This window comes from Malaclemys terrapin, chromosome 1 (genome assembly GCF_027887155.1).
Source record: "Malaclemys terrapin pileata isolate rMalTer1 chromosome 1, rMalTer1.hap1, whole genome shotgun sequence".
Taxonomy (NCBI): domain Eukaryota; kingdom Metazoa; phylum Chordata; order Testudines; family Emydidae; genus Malaclemys; species Malaclemys terrapin.
The window spans coordinates 140,091,924-140,115,155 of record NC_071505.1 but is presented as its reverse complement, the minus strand read 5'-3'; the positions used below and the strand labels follow the sequence as shown (position 1 = coordinate 140,115,155).

The 23,232-nt window shown below is 45.9% G+C and overlaps 1 protein-coding gene across 1 annotated transcript in view; it reads left to right on the top strand.

Moving 5' to 3' along the window:
• The window catches only part of LOC128832996 (putative DBH-like monooxygenase protein 2), a 32,813-nt gene extending 11,557 nt beyond the window's left edge, over positions 1-21,256 (top strand). The window contains exons 4-13 of the mRNA XM_054020838.1: positions 1,535-1,618; positions 2,924-3,094; positions 5,015-5,117; positions 6,008-6,174; positions 6,940-7,031; positions 15,007-15,103; positions 15,354-15,413; positions 15,771-15,901; positions 16,195-16,309; positions 20,295-21,256. Of these exons, the coding sequence (XP_053876813.1) occupies positions 1,535-1,618; positions 2,924-3,094; positions 5,015-5,117; positions 6,008-6,174; positions 6,940-7,031; positions 15,007-15,103; positions 15,354-15,413; positions 15,771-15,901; positions 16,195-16,309; positions 20,295-20,534 (1,260 nt within the window). The 3' untranslated portion in view covers positions 20,535-21,256. The remainder of the gene's footprint in view (positions 1-1,534; positions 1,619-2,923; positions 3,095-5,014; positions 5,118-6,007; positions 6,175-6,939; positions 7,032-15,006; positions 15,104-15,353; positions 15,414-15,770; positions 15,902-16,194; positions 16,310-20,294) is intronic.
• The last annotated feature ends 1,976 nt before the right edge of the window (positions 21,257-23,232 follow it).

The following is a 23,232-nucleotide window of genomic DNA, read 5'->3' as shown; positions in this document are numbered from 1 at the left end:
CCACTGACATTGTTCAGCGCAGTTGCAAAATAAGGAGGCTTGGCACCTGGTGGGGAAAAGTAGAGGCTACCACTATTGAAGCAAAGTGGGGGGAGGGAAAGTGCTCCACCTAGACAGTATCTGCCAATGCAAGCAGCAATATCACACGATACAGCACCCCCTGCTAACCAGCTGGCACCAGGGTGCAGTTCCTCTAAACTCTAATAGTGACACCTGCACAATTACTCAGCTCTGTAGGAGCAGGTTTAGCCTTCGAATGGGCATTGATCTTAGGTTTGTAAAACTGCAGAAATGTGGGGTAGCATCTTGGCTGTGGGGAGGGGAGCCTATCCAACATTATGCACTGTATCTGAGGAGCAGCAAATATAGCCACTGGCCAGAAGGCTGAGCAGCAGTGCCACAAGGAAACTCTCAGCTCCAGTGTCATCATGGCCAAGAAAGCCAAAGCACTGTGAGGGAGCAAAACTGAGTTGGGGGCAATCCAGAGATTCCCCAAGAGTTGGGGGCAGCCTGAGGTCTTCTCTGGAGAAAGGAGCAGTCCAGGGAATCCCCCAGAGTTGAAGCAGCCTGCTGCTCCATTTCATTTAGAGAAAATTGAATGGAAATACCTTGATTTTTTTCTAAATGAAAATTTTCAGAATTTCCTTCCCATGGAAATTTCAAAATGTCAAGTTTTTGTTCTGATTCATAATTAAAACTTTTTAAAATGTCAGAATTTCCCCTGGAATGGATATGCCAAGTTTCAACTAGTTTTACTTACCTGCTCCCACATGGAAGGGGAGGGCTTCCTCCAGCTGATGAAGCCTGTTGCAGATCCCAATCTGTGCCATGTCTGTAGCATGCAGAAAGAGCCCTTGGGAGCTGTGACAGGGGAGGGTGCATTGATCATGGACAGGTGGATCAGTGGAGAAACCACATATGACACGTCCACTGCTGCACACTGGGTGAACCTGAGCATTCAGCAGCAGTGCACCACACTATGCATGACTGGCTTTGAGAAACAACACTGCTACTGATATACCAGAAGGAGTGGGATAGGTTATAGAGAACATGATGATACCCATTCCTCTCTGGTCTGGGTTTGTGACCTCAGGCAATTGGCAAAATATGACTGAGACAGGGTATGATGGAGCATGATGGAGAGTTCCCACACTTAGATTTTGATATGGAAAATGTCATTCCAAATTATATGTGGGGGGTGGTGGGGGAGGGGGGAAATGTGGAAGGAAAAGGATTTGTTGAAAATTCACTGGCAATTGTTTAATTCTTTCACTGGAAAAAAATTGTTAAAGCCTTCACTATTTCTTTGATACCAGCCCACTTATTGCTGCCAAAAACAAATGTATTTCTTGCCAGTCTCCTGATGAAATGGGACAGTGCTAAAGAACGTGGGGACATGGGCCCAGCTATCAATCTGATTCTCCATTTTCTTCCTCCATTTTGCCTCTCCATTCATACTTGCACCCTGCCTGGGCTGCTGCTCGTGCCCTGGCAAGTTTAGTTTTCTCTGCTTTTTTTTTTTTTTTTTTTTCAGTTTCCCATCCCAGTTGATGAAACCACATATGCCTGTACTTTTATCCCACTGCCAATCCTTAAGCAGAAGCACCACATTTACAAGGTAACCTGACAAGTCTGACTGTCTGTCTTTTGGAGCATCCTGTTAGTCTATGTTGAGAGTATCCTGTCTGCCTTTCAGTGTCCTTGGGTGGGAACATCTGGTCTCTACATCTGTCTCTCTTGAAGCACCCTGTCTTTCTGTCTGTGTCCTTGGGAGCATCTTGTATAACTCTGAGAGTCTTTGGATGCAACAGACCAAATCAATCCCTAGTATAAATCCTACCAACTTCAGTGGGCTGACTCCATGGATTAACTTGATTCATTTTATTTGTCTGTGTCTCTTTGTTAGTGGACAGTACTCAGGATATTCTAAGTTTATAAAAGGTGCAAAGACTTTTGCTCTTGCACTTGGAAATTACTAGAGATATTTGTTTAAAATAGAAAACTAACCATTTTTGCAATGCAACTTTCATTAAGGTACAATACACATAATTTTAAAAAGCCAAACACCACAGCCCATTTCGAAGTCCAGCTCATTTTTCAAGTGAAGATGACTTTCCAATTAAGGGCATGCAAATATTCATATTTTTGCATTTTTTTCTAATATAAAAATAAACACTTCATTTAAATCATATAAAAGAAAATTTCAGAGGGGAAGAAATGGTGTGGTAGTAAAAGGTGAAGATCTGCCTATGCAACTCCACGAAACAGAAAATGTGAATACTTTTTGACAGCTCTGATATAGCTACACAACAATCTATGGACTGATTCTGCAAAGTGTTAAGAGCCAGCAAAGAGGTGCTGAATCCCTGCTGCTTTCATGGAAGTAAGTGGGAGTTAAAGGCACCCAGAACCTTGCATGACTGGGCTTTTGCCAGCAAATCATGTCTGGCTGAACCCTCAAGGAAATCTGGTTAAATTTCTCATGTTCATCAAGCTGCTTGACTGAGCATCAGATGCGGGATGGAGAAGGGTACAGACAACAGGGTTTCAATATCTTCAATCATCCATTTGGTGCAGAGTTTCAGAGTAAAGTAATGATCTCTCTAGGCTGAACTCCCCCACCACCACCACTACCACCACCTCCTCCAGGTATACCAGGTCAATGGCCCATCTAGTCTTTTCCCTCGCAATGGCCAGATGCTTCATGGGAAGATATCCACTCCACATCAGTGCACTCAGACAGTACAATAGTATACTATGGAGAAGGGTGAATGTGCCCAAGACACAAGCTGCTTTCCCTTTCTGGAGACCGTCAGACCCATGTCCCTCTGTTCAGGTCTCTATTGACTACTCCTTTTAGTAACCTGGAGACAGGTTTTCAGGGTTCAGGATAACTTTCCTCAAATCTTTCTCTTGGTTACAGTTTGAGCCCATAATAACAACCCACCAGAACAGATCGATGGTTCATCACATTCTGGTCTATGCCTGTGGCAATGGCAGTGTGTTACCCACAGGCATCAGCGATTGTTATGGGGCCGATCCAGATTTTGCCCTGTGCTCCCAGGTGATTGTAGGCTGGGCCATTGGAGGAGGGGTGAGTATGAATGGTTCATCACAGGACATACCTCTTGTTATGACTGATGATACCCTTTGGTCAGACTAGTCCTGTAATGCATCTAATTCTGCAGTACTGTCTCACTGGAGAATTTCTTCCTGACCCTCCCCAGAAAGTGCTCAGTTTAACCATTGAAGCATGAGGATTGATGGCCCTCGTAATTTTTATACTAGCTGCTGTCACTCTGTGTCAAGTATCAGGGGGAAGCAGTGTTAGTCTGTATCTACAAAAACAACAAGGAGTCTGGTGGCACCTTAAAGACTAACAGATTTATTTGGGCATAAGCTTTTGTGGGTAAAAACCTCACTTCTTCATCTGAGGTTTTTACCCACAAAAGCTTATGCCCAAATAAATCTGTTAGTCTTTAAGGTGCCACCAGATTCCTTGTTGTCATTCTGTGTTGTTATTCTTATTCATACACATGGCAAATCCTTTATGGACACTAAGTAATAATATCCTGAGTCATAGAGTTCCACAGGTTAATTATATGCCACATTAAAAAGCTATTATTTTATTGGCTTCTATGTAATCCTCTCTGATGTTCTTTCCTTTTCAACATAATAAAATAAAAAGTAAAATCCGGTTGACTCATGTGGGAAAGTCAATACTAGATGCAGCTCTGGGTGAGTGATTCCTAGTGGCTGGTGCTGCAAAGATGTTCTCATCATCCACCCTGTGATAATCACTTTGCCTTTCATGGAACATCTGTATTTCCATGGTTGGAAGGTAGGAGAGTGGTTAGATAAATCACAGAATAGAAGTAAAAACATTTTAATTGGCAAAGTCAGCAGATCTGGCACACATGGAAAAACCACACTCAAGATGCCATTTGTACATAGTAGAGTTAGTTGAAAGTTTTCAATGGAACAGTTTTCTGTTGAAAACTAGAGGTTCTTTTTTAATCATATGCTGGAATTGGCCAATTTTGTCTAAATTTTTACAGGAAAATGTCAAAATATTTTGTTTTGACAATGATAAAAGTAGAAGTAGTTTGGAGTCAGAATTTCCATTCCATGGGAAATTCCAACCTTTGGAAAGCAAAAATGTTCCAAATAAAAATAAATTTCAAAATTTCCCAGAAAAGGAAAAATCTAAAAATTGTCATCTCAGGACCATGAGAGTGTTTTATTTCCATTTTATCCTTTTGATGTGCAGTATTTTGTTTAGATATTATATTATATTATATTATATTATATTATATTATATTATATTATAAACTCAATATATAATACACAAACATAACATTAAATATACTATGGATAGACATAAAATAATATTTAAACTAATATTTAATATAATATAACATTTGAAACAAATTTAATCAAACTGTTTCATTGTCAAGATGAAATCTTTCCATTTTTTCCCATGAAACATTTTGTTAAAATCCACACATTCCTGTGAAATATTTTTTTTCAGTGAAACTGCTTTTTTACTAGAAATCTATTCTGTTGAAAATTTTGACCATCTGTAGTTGAAATGTTTTGATATATTTCATTGCCATTTTTATATTAAATATTAGTTTTATTATTATATAATTTAATATGTATATATTTTACTTAATATTTTAGATAGTATAAAATGAGCATCTATGTAGACCTTTAAATGAATTGAAATGATAAAGTAAAAACAAAACATTTCAAGAGTCCCAAATCTTTTTCTTCCTGAACTTTCATTTCATGGGATACTTAAGAATTTCAGTCTTTCATTCGTATTCAGAATTTCAAGCAGAGTAGGAATTCCCATTCCCATCCAGTTCTAGCACATACCAGTAGTTATTGACACATGAATATCAGGACCTCTCTGCAAATTTCCAGCTCTCTGCACGGAAGGAAACAGCTGAGAAGAGATGAGAAATGATTCCTGAATTGTAAACGTTCTTCTTCTTTCCCCTCCCCTCAGTCCTACCAGTTCCCAAATGAAGCTGCAATCTCCATAGGTACACCTATGGATCCTCAATATATCCGGCTGGAAATCCACTACAGCAATTTTGACTTGATACCAGGTGGGTAAAGATGGCAAGAAACGGCCATGAAAAGGGGCTCATAATTGTCATTCTCATGTTTTTTTCTCTTACATACACACTAGAAACCAGCTTCCAAATGAAATGACCTCTGGTCTTAATTAGCACAAGTTCCATGACAGCAAGAGGAACCTGTTAAGGTCCCCAATTCACAAAGGCATTAAACTTAGGCCTAACTTTAAGCAAATGAATAGTCTCACATGCTTATCAGAGGATCAGGAGGGAGCCAGGGGTATGTGAGAGGCTCATAACAACACTATTTTGCATGTGTATAGTTCTGACCGTATCACTCAAAAATGCTTTATAAATATTAGTGACTTAGGCCTCACAACAACCATCAAAGGTAAATCAGCATTAATTATTATCCCCATTTTACAGAAGGGGAAACTGAAACACAGATTTTAAGTGACCTACTTGAGACCACAACACTGCAATTCAGCACCAGAGCTGGGAACAGACTCACAGCCCCTTTTGCTGACTTACAGTCCCATGTTTTAACCACTAACCAGTGCTTCCTCATATGGAGGTGCTGGGGCAGTATTACCAGGTCAGGGAGATCAAAGGCTACATAAAAGATCTGGAAGTACTGGAGTGTTGGTGAGAGAAAGGCAATACCAGAGTAGAGTTGTGGTGCAGGAAGCATAGAGCTGTATAAGGGAGTTAAGGAATGTGTGGTTAGGACAAGGCTGGGGGTATATGAGGAATATGAGGATGCTTAGAGAAATATGGGAGGGCTGAGGACAGACAGTGTGAATGATGGGAGAGACAGGGGTTCAGCAAGGAGGCTCTCAGGGGGCATGAGAAGTTGGGAGAGCATAAGAGCAAGAAGGTCTACTGGAGAAGTTGTTGAGAGAGTCAGTGTGTTTTTATAGGATTAATTGACAACTCAGGGATACGATTCTACTGCACCCCGGACCTGCGGCCATATGACATGGGAGTGCTACAAACAGGGGTGTTCACCTTCCCTGTCCATTTCATTCCCCCTGGAGCAGATGCCTACAAATCCTATGGACTCTGCAAAAGCAGTCAGTTCAATGAGGTAAGTTCTGGGAAGCCAATAATTCCCCTTCCCCCTAGGTTCACATCCTGCTCAGGTCATGCCTGAAATTAATTAAGTGCAGATGTCACCCTAGTCTCCATTTTAAAAAACTACCATATGGCTCAGCGTGATTATTCAGAAGAAGCAGTAAGAATGGAGCAGCAGGCGATGCTGCAGATAAGGAAAGAGGAGCATTAACTGAAGGTTTCAGGTCCAATGCACAAGTCAATATTATCCCCATAGAAGAGAAGGTGAAAGATAGATGTAATGACTTCTCCAGGATCCCAGAGAGAGTTTGTGCCAGAGGTGTTTAGAGTGCCCAACCCTGGGTGTTCATCAGCAGTGATAGCTCTCTGCCAGCCACCAGCTGGTAGTCCAGAGAGAGCTGGTGGCAGCCCTCAGGTCATCAGTGGAACTCACAGTGCTGAAAATTCATGTGTAGCCTCCCTCCATCCCCCACTCCCCCCCAAAATATCAAGGGATATCCAGCTTCAGAAATCCCAGACTCAAGCAACTAATTCTAGGTGGCCCAGCAGGGACTGAAAATAACCTGCAGTTTTCAGGAAGACAAACTGTCAACCCAAGATGACCTCTGCAAGGAAATGGGCTAGAAGCTTCCTTTTTAAAACTGAGAGCTAAAATTAGCCTTGACATTTATAGAAGAGAACTGAAGCCTATGGACATCACAGACCCCAATAGCCAACCCCGGGCTGCACTAGCAGGACCAGACAGCCATTCTCTAACCCTCTTTCCTTTGATCTGCAGATGAATGGGACACCTGTGCCAGATCTGAAGGTGTTTGGCTTCTTGCTGCACACTCATCTGGCTGGGAGAGGACTGAAAGTTGTTCAGTACCGGTAAAAAAAATTGAATTCTCACTTCAGCTGGTCATGCCTGGGGTTCAATCTAATCCAGGGGACAGGGGAACCTTTCTGGGGTATAATGGAAGGAATAACCTTCTTGGACTAGACCCCATGTACCTGTCATGGTGAGAGACTATGGCTGGGAGTCCAACATTTTTCTGAATTGCAATGCAGAGAACTAAATCCTGGGGGATCAGACTCAACTCAATGGACAGCAAGATCCTGAGGGAGAATTTGAGCTGGACCCTTGCACAGGTGCACTAGGGCAGAGGAAGGTATAAGGAGCCTTCCCTCTCTTTTCTGTAAGAGCCAGATGCAAATGCAGTCCCTGTATTCTCCTGAGCTAGTCAGCCCAAGGGAAGGAGCTGTCTGGTATGGCCTTGCACCACTGGACAGCCAGCAGAGCTGGTTGGCCAGAGAGGGGAGTACCTGCTGAATCCCTCTAGGGGTGCATCCTCAGAAATCATTATGGGGAAACACAGGGCCACACCATCACCAGTCTACCAATGTGGGCTTGTGCCTGAGACTGTGACTTGAGCATTAAGCATTAAACTCTAGGCAGCCTCCATAACAGGGGTGGGTAAACATCAATCTTTCTGTTGTAGTGGTATCAAAAATAGAGCTGGACCTTGAACCAAAATCCCAGATCCAAACCTGCTTAATGCCTGGGGACATTCTGCTTCAGGTCAGCTCCAAAATCTAAAGCACACACCTATCTTCGGTCCAAAGTGTTTTACTTAGAACCTGGTGTAACAACCCAGAGTAATGTGAAAGAAGCTGAGCATCTACGGGACCCATGGGGAGAAATTCTCAAACAAAGGCCTTCTTGGCTCTTGAGGCTACCTTGACATTTCACAGACATTTCACTAAGATCCTTAATTTGGAAAGAGTGAGATTTCCCATATGCAGAGGACCAGCACAAGATCTCTGCACCACAGAAGTACAGTTTAAGCCCTGTTTTGAGTATTTAAGTGGTGTGTAAGCCTTGTGTGGGTATCTGCCTCAGGTGAATTTCACCCAAGGGAGAAGACAGAGAGAGAGAGAAAGAGAGAGGATGGGTTGTAACTAATGACAGATGGATCCAATAAAGATTCAGAGTTTTTGTTAGGAGGCATGTTCAAATTGTATCCAAATGGACTACCAGAGATTGAGATTTTCCCTGCATTGGCACTGTAGCTGACCTGCAAGCTGGGTTCAGAGGTCATGAGACAGACCTGTGAATATAGGGATGTTTTAGTCTTGGTGGGTATCCCCCCTTCTAGCCTGAAAGTCTTATAGGAACAGTAGAGTTAGTCAGGAATTCTCCATGGAAAATTTGTTGATTTTTCATCAGGAAAACTAAACTAAATGCTTTAAGTGGGTTCAACATGAATCTAAATATTTCAGTTGAACTGATCCAAAAATTTCATTTCAAGTGAATTCAACATAAATTGTATTTCCCTAGTATGGCATATTGCCACATGGGAGCTGTAGTTGAGGTGCCTGATGACCCCATTCTCTCTTAAGGGCTGGGCTTCATGGCTGGACTAAATTTTCCATGATGCAATGCTGTCTCCCCTCTGCCTGAGCAGTGTGGTTTGTCATGGTGTTACCCCCAAAACAGATTTCAGGATACCCCGAGAATGGCCCACCTGTTATAACCATACCAATCCGTTCTCATTGGGTATTGGTCACCAGGGTGGCTAAAGAAATACCTGGAGGACACAGATACAACCTTCCGATAAATGATTGACACAAGCAGTATTTTTTTTCCAAAACAAGGCACCTTTTATTGATGCAACCAATAATCCCTGACAAAATAGTAATCTAAACCACAAATCCCTTATAACAAGTTAAAGAGCACTCCAAACTATATTGCCTTACAGTTTAAAGTGATAAGTGGCTGCAACCTGCTTCATAGAGCTAATCTTCCACAGGTGGCTGACAGGAGCTCTTAGATATTATTTAAGTCTTACATATTTAAGTTCATTTACAACTAACACATATCTTTATTACCCCTGCCCCCCCCCCCCATATATATATATTGTGACAGGGTCAGGCCAGATGGCTACAGATATATTAGTCCCAGAGTAAATAGATCCCTTTTCCCTGGGTAAGGTAACAGGGGCAGTTCCAGAACAAGCAGGAACTTGCTGGAACCAGTTAGGACAGACTGGCTAATCAGGACACCTGGTATAAAAAGACTCTCACTCCAGTTAGTGAGGTATGTGTGTAAGGATCTGGGAGTGAGAGGACGTGCTGCTAGAGGACTGAGGAGTATAAGCATTAACAGACATCAGGAGGAAGGTCCTGTGGTGAGGCTAAAGAAGGTGTTGGGAGGAGGCCATGGGGAAGTAGCCCAGGGAGTTGTAGCTGTCGCACAGCTGTTCCAGGATGCACTCTAGACAGCTGCAGTCCACAGGGCCCTGGAATGGAACCAGGAGTAGAGGGCAGGCTCGGGTTCCCCCCAAACCTCCCACTTGACCTGGACTGTGGGTTCTACCAGAGGGGAAGGTCTCTGGGCTGTTCTCCAACCCACATGGTGAATCTCTGAGGCAAGAAAATCCACCAAAAAGGGCAGGACCCACCAAGATAGAGGAAGAACTTTGTCACAACTAGTGTCGGTGGGATTTTGGTGTGCACAGTGCAGTGGAAGAAGGAGGGTGATTTAAAAAAAAAAAAAAAAAGGAGAGGGGTTATTTATTTTTTTTCACCACAATGGATGATGTAGTGTGGGCACTGATACAAGCCACGGCTGCCCAGCAGGAGGCTATCCGTGTCCAGGCAACAGCCCAACAGGAGGCAGTATGGCTGCAGCAAGAGACTAATCGCCTGCTCATGGACCAGGCTGCTCAGGACCGTGCTATGTTGCGGGAACTGGTAAACCAGGTAAAGACCCTTACAGAGCTGAACCGTGGCCATGATGGGACGCAGATCATACAGGCCAGCCATTGGCTGCAGAAAATGATGCAGGAGGATGATGTAGAGGGATACCTTCTGGCCTTTGAGAGGACAGTCCTACAGGAGGCTTGGCCTCGAGATCAGTGGTCTGGCATCCTCGCCCCATTCCTGTGTGGGGAGGCCCAGAAGGCCTACTATGATCTGCCTGAAGAGGCTGCATCAGACTACCCCCAGCTGAAAGCAGAGATCCTGGCCAGATCTGGGGTAACGACAGCAGTGCAGGCCCAACGGTATCACGAGTGGGGGTACCAGGAAAACAAAACCCCGCGGTCCCAATTGTATGACCTCATCCATCTTGCACGGAAGTGGTTGCAAACTGAGTCCCGGAGTCCAGAAAAGATACTAGAGGTTCTTGTCATCGACCGATACATGAGGGGGCTACCGCCAGACCTTCGTGCCTGGGTAAGCCAGAACAAACCCTCCACCTATGATGAGGTTGTCGCACTGGTAGAGAGGCAAAGGACGGCGAGGGAGCTGACCCAACCAGTTAAGGAAGAGGCATCCCGGGTTAAACTAGCAGCACCAAGCTCTAGAGCTCAGGTGACTGGGCCACCAGGAGAGCCCAGGTGGAAAAAGAGTCAGAGTACTGAGGGAGAAGAGGATCAGGATGTTAGACTACCCAAACCAAGAGACCAGGGAATGCCTAGGGCTCCATACAGATGTTATGCCTGCGGGGAGTGGGGACACATAGCTGCACAGTGTCCCAATGCCGAGGAGTCTATGCAGTGTAACCTGGGGAACTGGGCAGATCCATGCTCCCTAATCCACCTTGTAGGGGTCTTGCTAACCCCACATATGTACACCAGACCAGTGAAACTAAATGGGGTAGAGACCACGGCACTGGTTGATTCGGGGAGTGCTATCACGCTTATCTCAGGGAAGCTCGTGAAGTGTAGTCAGCTGCTGTGGGCTAAGCATACCAGGATAACATGTGTCCATGGGACAGTTGGTTATTACCCCACCATCCCAGTAAAAATTGAAATCCAGGGGAACACTACTGTGGTAGCAGTAGGTGTAGTCCCTAAACTCCCATACCTGGTGCTCATAGGGAGGGACTTCCCAGGGTTTGGAGACTTACTCCCAGTAGGAGGATTGGAGAAAGAGGGGAACCCTGAAGTTAGTAAGGCATCCATAGTAGACTGTCAACCCCCAGTCTTCTCTGAAATATCCCCGGATTTGTTCTCCACTCCCAGACAGGGTAGAAAGACAAAAAGGGAAAGAAGGGCAGCTAAGGCCTTGGGAACCCAAATACTGACCCAAAGCCAGAAGGTCACTCTCGTAGATAGGCAAACCCGAGCAGCTGAAAAGGAGGCCGCCCAGGAGGGAGAAGCACCTGAGTCTGACCCCCACCCTAACGCCTCTGAACCAGTAGAGGCAACAGAGACTGGGCCTCTAGCTCTTGGGCAGATTAGCCCTCGGAGAGTAAATTTTGGACGGGACCAGGCTGAAGACCCAAGGTACGACAACATTAGGAAGGAGTTGACTGAAATAGTTGGGGTCCCCGTGGAAGGGAAAACCCAGGGACCAGGACCCTACTTCATAATGAAGAAGGATCTCTTATACCAGGTTGCACCAATACAGGGGCAGAAGGTACAGCAGATCCTAGTACCTCAAAAACACCAGAACGCTGTATTAAGTCTTGCCCATAGTCATCTTTTTGGGGGACATTTGGGAGTAGAGAAGATCCTGGCATGGGTCCTATGACGGTTCTCCTGGCCCGTGTACATGAAGAAGTGCGGAGGTACTGTGCCTCCACTTGAGGGCATCTTTAGTACCCCTTCCCATCATAGAGGTCCCCTTCGAGCGAATAGCGATGAACCTGGAGAAGACAGCTCGGGGACACCAATATATACTTGTTGTTTTGGACTATGCTACTCGCTACCCAGAAGCCGTCTCCCTGCAGAACACAGCCTCTAAAACAATAGCTAAAGATCTGGTGGGGATCTTTGCCCGAGTGGGGCTACCAAAGGAGATATTAACAGACCAAGGAACCCCATTTATGTCAAAGCTAATGAAGGACCTCTGTACACTGCTCCATATTCACACCCTGAGAACTTCAGTCTATCATCCGCAGACCGATGGGCTGGTAGAAAGGTTTAACCGAACCCTCAAGGCTATGATAAGGAAGGTGGTAAATCAGGACGGGAAGGATTGGGACACCCTACTATCTTACCTTATGTTTGCCATACGGGAGGTACCTCAGGCCTCAACTGGGTTTTCACCCTTTGAATCATTATATGGGCGCCACCCCCGTGGCATATTAGATATTGCCAAAGAGATCTGGGAAGAGGAACCCAATGAGGGGAGAAATATAATTGAACATGTATTGCAGATGCGAGACCGGATTGCCCGGGTCACCCCTATTGTACGGGAACATTTGGAAAAGGCGCAGGAGGCCCAGCGAACCCATTACAATTGCCAGGCAAAAGTCCGACAGTTCCAACCAGGGGATCGGGTGATGGTGTTGGTACCCACGGCAAAAAGCAAGCTTTTGGCCCAATAGCAGGCCCTGTGAGGTGGTTGAACCCGGAGGGGTGGGGGGGAAGTAACCTACAAGGTGTGGCAGCCAGGACGCTGGAAACAGGAACAGATCTATCACATTAACCTCTTAAAGCCTTGGCACCAGTGAGAGGCATGTGTAGTGGTCCAAGAGACCCCGATCCAGGGAAATAACCTGCAGGAGCAGATCAGGATATCCACTGATCTGACACCAAACCAGAAGAAGGAAGTAACTGAGATGATCAACCGATACCAGGATGTGTTTTCAATCAAACCAGGCTGGACCACTGAAACATATTACAACATTATCACAGACCCTGTGGCAAAGGTAACTTTAAGGCCCTACCAGGTCCCAGCGATGAAAAGGGAGGAGATCAAGGTGGAGATAAAAAGGATGTTGGAGCTGGGAGTCATCGAAGAGTCCCACAATCAATGGTCGAGCCCAATTGTGTTGGTGCCCAAACCCGATGGCACTACTAGGCTTTGTAATGACTTTTGCCGGCTGAACGAGATATCCAAATTCGATGCATACCCCATACCCCGTATCAATGAGTTAGTTGACTGCCTGGGAAATGCCCGATTTTTGACCACCCTTGATTTAACAAAGGGATACTGGCAGATTCCCCTTGCCCAAGATGCGAAAGAAAAGAAGGCATTTTCTACCCCAGAGGGTCTATTTCAATATACTGTTCTTCCTTTTGGATTGCATGGGGCACCTGCCACCTTCCAGTGTCTTATGGACAAGGTCCTGCGGCCCCATCCCAGTTATGCAGCTGCGTATCTGGATGACGTGATTATTCATAGCCCCGACTGGGAGACCCATTTGAAAAAAGTGGAAGTGGTTCTGGACATGCTAAGACGGGCTGGCCTCACAGCCAATCCAGCCAAGTGTGCTATAGGGCTAGCTGAGGCTAAATACCTTGGCTACATTGTAGGAAGGGGCATGGTCAAGCCCCAACTGAACAAACTGGAGGCTATCCAAAATTGGCCTCGGCCAAATCGGAAAAAGCAAGTCCGGGCATTCCTGGGTGTGGTGGGGTACTACCGGTGATTTATTCCCCATTTTGCCACCAGAGCGAGTCCCCTGACAGAACTGATAAAAGCGTGGGGTCCAGACATGGTGAAGTGGACAGAGGCTGCAGAGAAAGCATTCACGGATCTACGGACAGCCCTCTGCAGTAACCCCGTGCTTATAGCCCCCAGACTTCAACAAAGAGTTTATTCTACAAACAGATGCATCTGAAGTAGGATTGGGAGCGGATGATTGGAGATGAAGAACACCCGATTCTCTACCTCAGCAGGAAACTCCTCCCGAGAGAGCAGAAGTATGCAGTGGTTGAGAGAGAGTGCCTTGCTGTAAAATGGGCCATGGAAACACTTTGGAATTACCTACTGGGACGACGGTATTACCCTTGTGACCGATCATGCACCCCTCCAGTGGATGCAGCGAAATAAAGAGAAGAATGCAAGGGTGACCAGATGGTTCCTGTCCCTACAACCTTTCCAATTCACCATACAACATGGGGCCGGAAGCCACCATGGCAACGCAGATGGCTTGTCCCACTTGACCTGGACTGTGGGTTCTCCCAGAGGGGAAGGTCTCTGGGCTGTTCCCCAACCCACATGGTGAATCTCTGAGGCAAGAAAATCTGCCAAAAAGCTCAGGACCCACCAAGATAGAGGAAGAACTTTGTCACTATATATATACACAGAGAGAGAGAGAGAGAGTGATTGGAGACACAGTACAGCATAGTAAGTTTAGTATAGTGTTACTGTATATATACACATCTTTATTAAACATATATGTAATGTTTAATAAAGATGTCTATACACACTAACACTAAACTATCTGACAGACTTACTATGCTCTACTATGTCTCCTGCATGCTGTCTCTCTCTCGCTCTCTCTGACTCTTCTCCCTCTGCTCCAGTGACAGGATTCCCTCTGCTGATCTCTCTGTCCTCAGCTCCTCAGCTATTGCTGCTGCTGCCTGCCCACTGACACCCTGACCTTTATACCATTCTGTCACAACTTTCTAGACACTTTAGCTAATATCTTTTTTCAGATCTTTCTTGGATGCCAACTGCCAACATTCTCTTTGGATGCGTCCCAACATTCTAAACTGTCAGTTCTATTTGTAGTCTTGTTTCTAACTGCCAATTCTGTCTTGAGCACTACATGAACTGCAGCTTCCATCTAATAGTGGAGTGACTCTTGCTCATTTAAAATGGAAGCCAGAGATCTGGGGATTTTAAGATGGAGTTTCTCTGGTATCGCAGGGCTGCAGGTGCCTCACAGGAGTTGTAGTCTGGCCAGGGGATCAGTTCTGGGCTTTTCATTTTGGGGCATAAAGTTCAACCTTTGGGTTTGGAGGAGGAAGGTGTGAGGTTTGGGACACATAAGGACTGAGTCTTCGTGAGAAAAAAGGGACTAGTTATTATTTTATATGAACTAGTTCCCATCCACATCCCTAGTCTGAGCAGTGTATCGAAATGCCTCTGATATCCTTTCCTTATTCATCCCTACCAGGAATGGTGAGCAGGTGAGGATCATCTGCGAGGACAATAAATATGACTTCGCCCTGCAGGAAACACGGGACCTGAAGGAAGTCATCACCATCAAAGTGGTATATTCTGCTGGGATTTCCCACTGGGACATAGTTTGTGGGCTGGGGACTGGGATGCAGAGGAGGCAGAACAGGCTTACATAGTGACACAATTTTTCTCCGTCATTTTGGTTTGGAGCCTATTACTGTCTCACATAGTTTCCAGGTTCCCACTGGTGGGTACCGGTTGCTCTGTGCTTTCTCCAGGCACACTTTTGGGAGTGGCCCCTGCTCCTACAGCTCTGACTACGTGACCTGTTTTGTGCTGCAGGGAGATGAGATCCTAGTGGAATGTAACTTTCAAACTTTGGATCGGACGGAAATCACCTTCGTAAGTCTGATTTCTATCTGCAAATTTTCTATGCGTTTAAGACTAATTTAGTTCTATTGAAAGGTGCTGGATTGATAGATGTTGGAGAACAATGCCCTCTATCCCCAGACTAAAGCAGTGCAAGCTTTCTTTGACATATACAGAGATTCATACTGTGATTGAGGGATGGCTTCCCAAGCAGGGAAATGGGTCTCCACAACTGAAATCGAACGCAGCTGCGTAGTATCATTCATCACACAGAATTACCCTGTGGTCTGGCTTGGGCTAAGCTATAGAAGGGGCTGGTAATGACACTATGGGTAGTATTGTTCCCACTGTGTCTTAGTAGAACTTTGTGTTGCTCTCTGTACCTTGAAGGGTGGGCCGAGTACCTTGAATGAGATGTGCCTGGCATTCCTCTTCTATTACCCTCGCAACAACATCTCCAGCTGCATGGGATATCCAGATATCCAGCAGATTGCCCACGCACTTGGCCAGGAGGCCTCAGAGTAAGTCCCTCATTAGATGCATTTCTGGGGAACAAAGAGCAAAACTTCTGAGGGATGTGGCCATGGATGGGGAGGATGCCAATTGAAAGAGATAATTGAGAAGGGATGTTGCTGATGTTGCATATGTCTGGACCTGCCTGATTGAACCCTACTCAGAAATTTTTCATTTGTGATACCATAACAATCTCCTTTCCTTTTCCTCTTCTTTCTCTCCTTCCTTCTTCTCTCCTCTTCTTCTCCCTCCTCACTTGTCTTCCTCACTCTCCCAAATCCCCTTTACTCTTCTCCTGCAGTGCGATGGAAGGAATGATTGCCATGAACTATGTTGAATGGAACAATGAAACCATCAAGACTGCAGAGAAAGCAGCCAAGGAGGCTGATCAGATAGTCATGATTAAAACCATTGATGTAAGTGTCCTTTGCTTTTATCTTGCTGAGTGGTTAGGGGTTGGAGAAACATGGTCAGCTCTGGAGTTCAAGACCAAAGCACATGTCAGAACCAGAGTCAGTGCCTTACACACATAATGGCACCTGCACTCTGTTGATATCCACTGGGTCACATGTAAAGGAAGGGCCTATAGGCAGGTGTATTCACTTCACTTTACACTTTCACTGACTACTCCATCCCCTGAGAGTCTAACCCTGGACCTCCCGCATTGCACACTCAGCTCTGCCAATGCCACTCAATCCTATTCTGTGGCCCCCCTTCTATTCTAGTCCTGGGCACTACACATACACAATTCTGCTAATGCCTTTCAATCCTGACAGCCCCTATACCCTAGGGTTACCATTCGTCCGGATTTACCCGGACATGTCCTCCTTTTCGCGCTAAAAATAGCGTCCGGGGGGAATTTGTAAAGCACTCACAATGTCCGGGATTTCCCCCTCCCCCGGCAGAGCGAGCGGCTGGGAGGGCTGCAGAAAAATCCCGGGCTGGACTCCTGAGCGGCCATAGAGGAGCCGGAGCCGCCCTGCATTCTGAGTTGGCCTCTCCTGCAACCCGGTCCGGCAGCACTGTGCAGGGCCAGGGACCGGGTTTTGTTGTGCAGGGCCAGGGACCGGGTTTTGTTGTGCTGGGAAGCGCAGCCACGTGTCCGGCTCGGCTCGCACAGAGCCCAACACCCTGTTCTGAGCAGCAGGGTAAGGGGGACCGGGGGCAGGAAGGTTCTGGAGGGGGCAGTCAAGAAACGGGGGGGGGGGGCTTTTGGGGGGGGGGTGGAGAAAGTTTTGGGCAGTCAGGGTACAGGTAGGGGGTAGGGTCCTGGGGGGCAGTTGGGGGTGGTCTTAGGAGGGGGCAGTTAGGGGACAAGGAACAGGGAGGCTTAGGGGTGGGGTTCTGGAGGGCAGTTAGGAGCAGGGGTCCCAGGAAGGGGCAGTCAGGGGACAAGGAGCAGGGGGGTGGGGAGCTGGGAGTTCTGGGGGGGGGCTGTCAGGGGGCAGGAGTGGGGAGAGGGATCGGAGCAGTCAGGGGACAGGGAGCAGAGAGGTTTAGATGGGTTGGGAGTTCTGGGGGGGGCTGTCAAGGGGGCAGGAGTGGGGAGAGGGATCGGAGCAGTCAGGGGACAGGGAGCAGAGAGGTTTAGATGGGTTGGGAGTTCTGGGGGGGGGGGCTGTCAAGGGGGCAGGAGTGGGGAGAGGGATCGGAGCAGTCAGGGGACAGGGAGCAGAGAGGTTTAGATGGGTTGGGAGTTCTGGGGGGGGCTGTCAGGGGGCAGGAGTGCGGAGAGGGATCGGAGCAGTCAGGGGACAGGGAGCAGAGGGGTTTAGATGGGTTGGGAGTTCGGGGGGGGGCTGTCAGGGGGTGGGGAGTGGTTGGATGGGGCGTGGGAGTCCCAGGGGTCTGTCTGGGGGTGGGGGTGTGGATAAGGGTTGGGGCAGTCAAGGGACAAGAGGCAGGGAGGCTTAGATAGGGAGTGGAGTCCTGGGGGGCAGTTAGGGGCAGGGGTCCCAGGAGGGGGCAGTCAGGGGACAAGGAACGGGGGGAGGGTTGGGGGTTCTGGGGAGGCGGGAAGTGGGAGGGGCAGGGGCGGGGCTAGGGTGGGGCTCCTCCCGTCCTCTTTTTTGCTTGCTGAAATATGGTAACCCTACTATACCCTGCTATTTGAGTTAGTGCTTCTGCTCAAATCTTTCAATGCATCTTAATCCTCATCTGTGTATTGGTTAGAGGACACTCTCTTAGGATTCATCTAATGAGCTACGGAACTATGTCACCAAAGAAGTTTACATGGGACTAGCATGAGCATCTAGGGACAAAATCAGGAAAGCCAAGGCAAAGAATGAGTTACAGTTGGCAAGGAACATTAGAGACAACAAGAAGGGCTTCTTCAAATATGTTAGACATAAAAGAAAGATCAAGGATGGTGTGGGTCCGCTGCTCAATTGAGAAGGTGACCTGGGAACAGAAGATGATAGGAAAGCAGAGCTGTCAATACCTAGCACATATGACCAGCTGCCTAGCAGAATTACCATAGACAATATAGGGAAACCAATATAGGCAGATCAGAATAAGTAAAGAACATGTCAGAGATCTTCTGACCAATTTGAATTAATTCAAATCAGCGGAGCTGGATGCTATTCACCCATGGACACTGAAGGAATTAGCTGAAGGAATCTCAGAGCCACTGGCGATAATGGGCCGATAATATTTACAAACTCATGGATCTCGAGGCATAGCATGCGAGTCACAGGAAGTGATAGTACTGTTCTACTCGGTACTGGTTAAGCCTCAGCTGCAGTACTGTGTTCAATTTTGGTCTCTGATGTATATAAAGGATATAGAGAAACTGGAAAGGATCCAGAGATGAGTAACAAAGATGATCAAAGGGATGGAATGCAAACCATATGAGCAAAGGCTGAAGGAATTGGGTATGTTTAGTTTGGAAAACAGAAGATTAAGAAGGGACATGATAGCAGTTTTCAAATACTTGAAAGATTGCCGTAAAAAGATCGAGAAAAGTTGTTCTCTCTTGCAACACAGGCAGGACAAGAGGCAATGGGTTCAAACTACAGCATAGCATATTTGGATTAAATCTCAGGAAAAACTTCCTTACTGTAAGAACAGTAGGACAATGGCACAGACTGCCTAGGGAGGTTGTGGAAGCTCCTTCCCCAGAAGTTTTCAAAAGGAGGCTGCATAGCCATCTCTCTTGGATGGTTTAGACACAACAAATCCTGCATCTTGGCATGGGGGTCAGACTAGATTACCCTTGTGGTCCCTTCTAACCCTATTATTTTAATTTAATCTTTCAGCTAAATATTTCCTGGGAAAGCATACAGGCTATGCTTACATATAGACTATGCTTACATAGTTAACAGAACTTGCTGTTCTGGATTGGACCAGTGGATTTTGTAATCTGGCATCCTGCCTGTGACAGTTGCCTAGATCAAGTAATTCAGGAGACAGTAGATCTGCCATTCCCGTCAGATATCTGTCCAATTCAATACTTTACTATGGGTGAGGAATCTGAACGGTGAGGAAGAAGTCCTGTTCATTATTATTTGTACTATGGTAGTGCTCAGAGGTTTCAGTGGGGTTCTATTGTGTACAAGCACAGATATAGACATGGTCTCTTTCCTAAAGAATTCTGAGCCCAGCTGGTTATTAGGAAGGCAGCACTAACCTGCAGAAGACAGCATCCCCCATCTTGAAATTTGTGGGACAGTCCTGATTTTCATAGAGCCATCAGAAAATCCTTTGAATCCACAGTTTGAAGGACTGTTCAAGAACCCAGAATTTATTTTGAGCACTGCTAGGCTTGTCACATGTTTATTTGATAGGACAAACTCTTGAAACATAATAATACTTTTGGCACAAAGTGATAGTGTTGCATGTCCTCAGGCGGTGTTTATAGGATGTGGGATCACCCCAAGGAAATTAGGATGAGTCAGGAAAAACATTGGCACATATGGTGTATCTATATACATTATAGCACATCTATTGGATAACTGGTCATCTTATACATAAATCAGAAAAATAATCATTTCTATCAAGAAGGTATCAAAATTCCACTCTCCTGTCTTCTTTCAAATTGCTACCCTGATGTCACAATGAAGAAATATGACACGATTTTGTCCTATAGGACATGTGGGTGGGAACCCTACAAATAAGACACCAACTAATCTAGGCACTCCAATAAATGTAGTGTTAACCCCAGGAGTCATGTGGCATCTGGTAAATAGATCCCCAGTGGGGCATGGATCAGCCTTCATGTCACACTCCCCATCAGTACCTGGCCCAGGCCAGGGAAGCTAATGACCCAACCAGCGGACCAAGTTCAGTGATGCATCCTGGTCAGATGGCACCTGAGGCACATTGTGCCTAGACTAAGAAAAATAAAGCCCCTGCCATTTTGAAAAACATGCTAAGTTTTTCCCTTTTTCCTTTCACTCCCAGGAGCTGCAGAAAAATGAGAGTGGTATAATCCGGGACATTATGATTCCAGAGAGTGGTCTCTGCCATGACATTTCTGGACGCCTCGGAGTGCGGGGTCCCCAAGTCACAGCAAACCTCCGGGGGGCTGCAGCTGTGATTTCCCAGGCTCTCAGCACTGCAGAGATCTTGCCTCTTCCTCTCCTGTTGCTGACACAATTGTCATTCACCTGGCTTCTCACTTCCTCCCAGTGTAGAATTTGAGGGGCAGAATCCCTGTTTTGTTACAAGATATAATTAACCCATTGAAGCCTCTACAATTACTGTGTGGTGATGGGATATTTACCTGGTAAAGCTTCTGAAATCCGTAGCAGTGACAGGAAATTTACCCAGCAAAGTCTCTGAAATCACTGGGCATGAAACTGTATTTACCTACTAAGGTCTTTGAGATCCCTGTTGTGATAAAAATGCCTTTTAGTATAATCTTCCATTCTAAATCCAGGAAAATATTGCAATATACTGCAGAAAAGACAGTATTGCAAGAGGATAAAGACCCCCTTTTTAGACTCTGTTCTTGCCCTTAATGTCTACTGAGTGTTTACTCATTCAAGGATCCCTGGTAGCTGGGCAGTCACTTGGTATGTACCCACTGGCCTTTCAGTAATCACTGTCCACTAACAGGGTATTTACCCAATAAACACTCTATAATCATTATCCAGTCTCGGGCTATATACCTACCCAGTGTTCTCTGATCACTATCCAGTTAAATGCTCTTTAGTCAACAATCCAACAAGTGAGTATGATTTACCTGTTAAATACTCTCCCATGTCCAGCATCAAGGTATTTAGCCAGTAAATGTGCTGGAATTGCCTCCATTGACAGGAGGATTAACTGGTAAATGCTGTGTTATCATAATACAGTGACAGGGTGTTTATCAGGTGACTTCCAAAGCTCTAAACACTACAGAGGTACTGCCTCTTCCTCAAAATGTGAAGACACACAAACTATGGGAATCCTATGCCTGGGCAGGTAACACCTCATTATCACACCTAGTTTTCTGTTTTCTTTTTTAAAACTGTAAATGGATGTTTCCTTCCAGTGTCAAAAATACCTCCAAATTCTGAAATGAAATATTTCTCTAATTGCAACACTGTGTTGATTTTTTAAAGGGGAAGTATAGGACAGCTCCAAAAATTTCAGTTGAAATGTTTTTGAGAAACAAAACGTTTTCACAGAAAGTGTCTGCTTTCCTCGAAAATGTTCAGTTTTGTTGTCAGAAAACTGAAAACCACATACTGTTCCAATATGATTTTTTTTCCCTGCAAAAATTTGAAAATCATTGTGGAAAATTTCAACAAAATAATAATGGTTTCAATTTTGTCAAAATTTTCTGTTGGGGAAAAAATCCCATTTTCTAACAACCTGTAGAGTTTAGGTTTTTTAATGTATGATGCATCCCAGCACAGGTCATCAGCCAGGACAGACCTTGGGACATTTATCATGAAAGCACAGACTTCCACCATGTGAGTTAAAAAGACAAAATCATCTCACTCCTCTGAGGTCAGAGCTGACGGCGAAAAAGAATCAAGAAAAAATGTGTTTCATTTTTTCCACTCCATAAAAATATTTAGTTTCCCAGCCTTACACACATTTATTCATACAGTTTTACAGTATTAGTAAGTCACATTGACAAGTTAGGTGTAGAAAATAAAATCTCTCCAGCTGCACAGCTATAAATTCATTTTAAGCAGGAAAAAATACCCTCACAACCAAACCAGCTACAGAGCAAAGAGAATATCAGGGAGAAAGCATAAAGCACTGGCCTAAGCCTTCCTTCTGTGGAATAACAGATCCAGCAGGGCAGAAAATGCCAACATCACAAGAAGAGATCCACACTATTGGAATCAATTGGCCCCTTTGGGGAAGGTCTCAACAAAAAAGGCTAGGATTTGAACTGGCCACAGAAAGTGATTCTCCCCCGCCTCCCAGCACCCGTCACCTGGGAAAGGACTGAGGCCCACTTGTTAGGAATTTTAATAGCATCTCAAAGCTTTAACTGAGGTCAGGATCCCTGTACTGGGCACTGCACATACACAGGGTAAGGCCTTGGCTACACTTGCAGATGTACAGCGCTGTAAGTTAAACCTGACTTCGTGCAGCTGAGTAGGGAAAGCGCTGCAGTCTGTCCACACTGACAGCTGCCCAGCGCACTGTTGTGGCCACATTTGCGGCAATTGCAGCGCTATTGGGAGCGGTGCATTATGGCCAGCTATCCCACAGAGCACCTTTTCCCATTCTGGCGCCGTGGGTTGTGGGAAGGGGGCGTGGGTACGGGGGATTCTGGGTCCTGTCCCAATGCCCCATGATGCATTGCTTCGCATCCCAGAAATCCTTTTGTTTCCATCCACCTTTGGTGCCATCTTTCAATGGTTTCTGTGCAGCGCGATCTGTCTGCGGGAAATGGAGTCCTAACTGTTGAGGCGTATGCTGACGAGTCTTGCCAGCACGTCACATTTGGCTGTTGAACTATTGCTTAAGATCCAAAGTGACAGTGAGAGTGAGGGTGAGGAGTCCGACGATGCTATCGAGCCACATAACGTGTACGACACGAAATTGCTTGTGGCATTCACGGACATGCTCAGCACCTTGGAATGCCGCTTTTGGGCTCGGGAAACAAGCACCGAGTGGTGGGATCACATCGTCATGGAAGTCTGGGATGATGAGCCGTGTCTGCAGAACTTTCGGATGAGAAAACCCACTTTCATGAGACTGTGTGAGGAGCTTGCCCCCACCCTGCGGCGCAAGAACATGAGATTGAGAGCTTCCCTGCCAGTGGAGAAGCGGGTGGCTATTGCAATCTGGAAGCTGGAAACTCCAGACAGCTACCGGTTGGTCGCAAACCAGTTTGGAGTGGGAAAGTCGACCATGGCCTGCATCATGCAGGGGGTCAGACCAGATGATC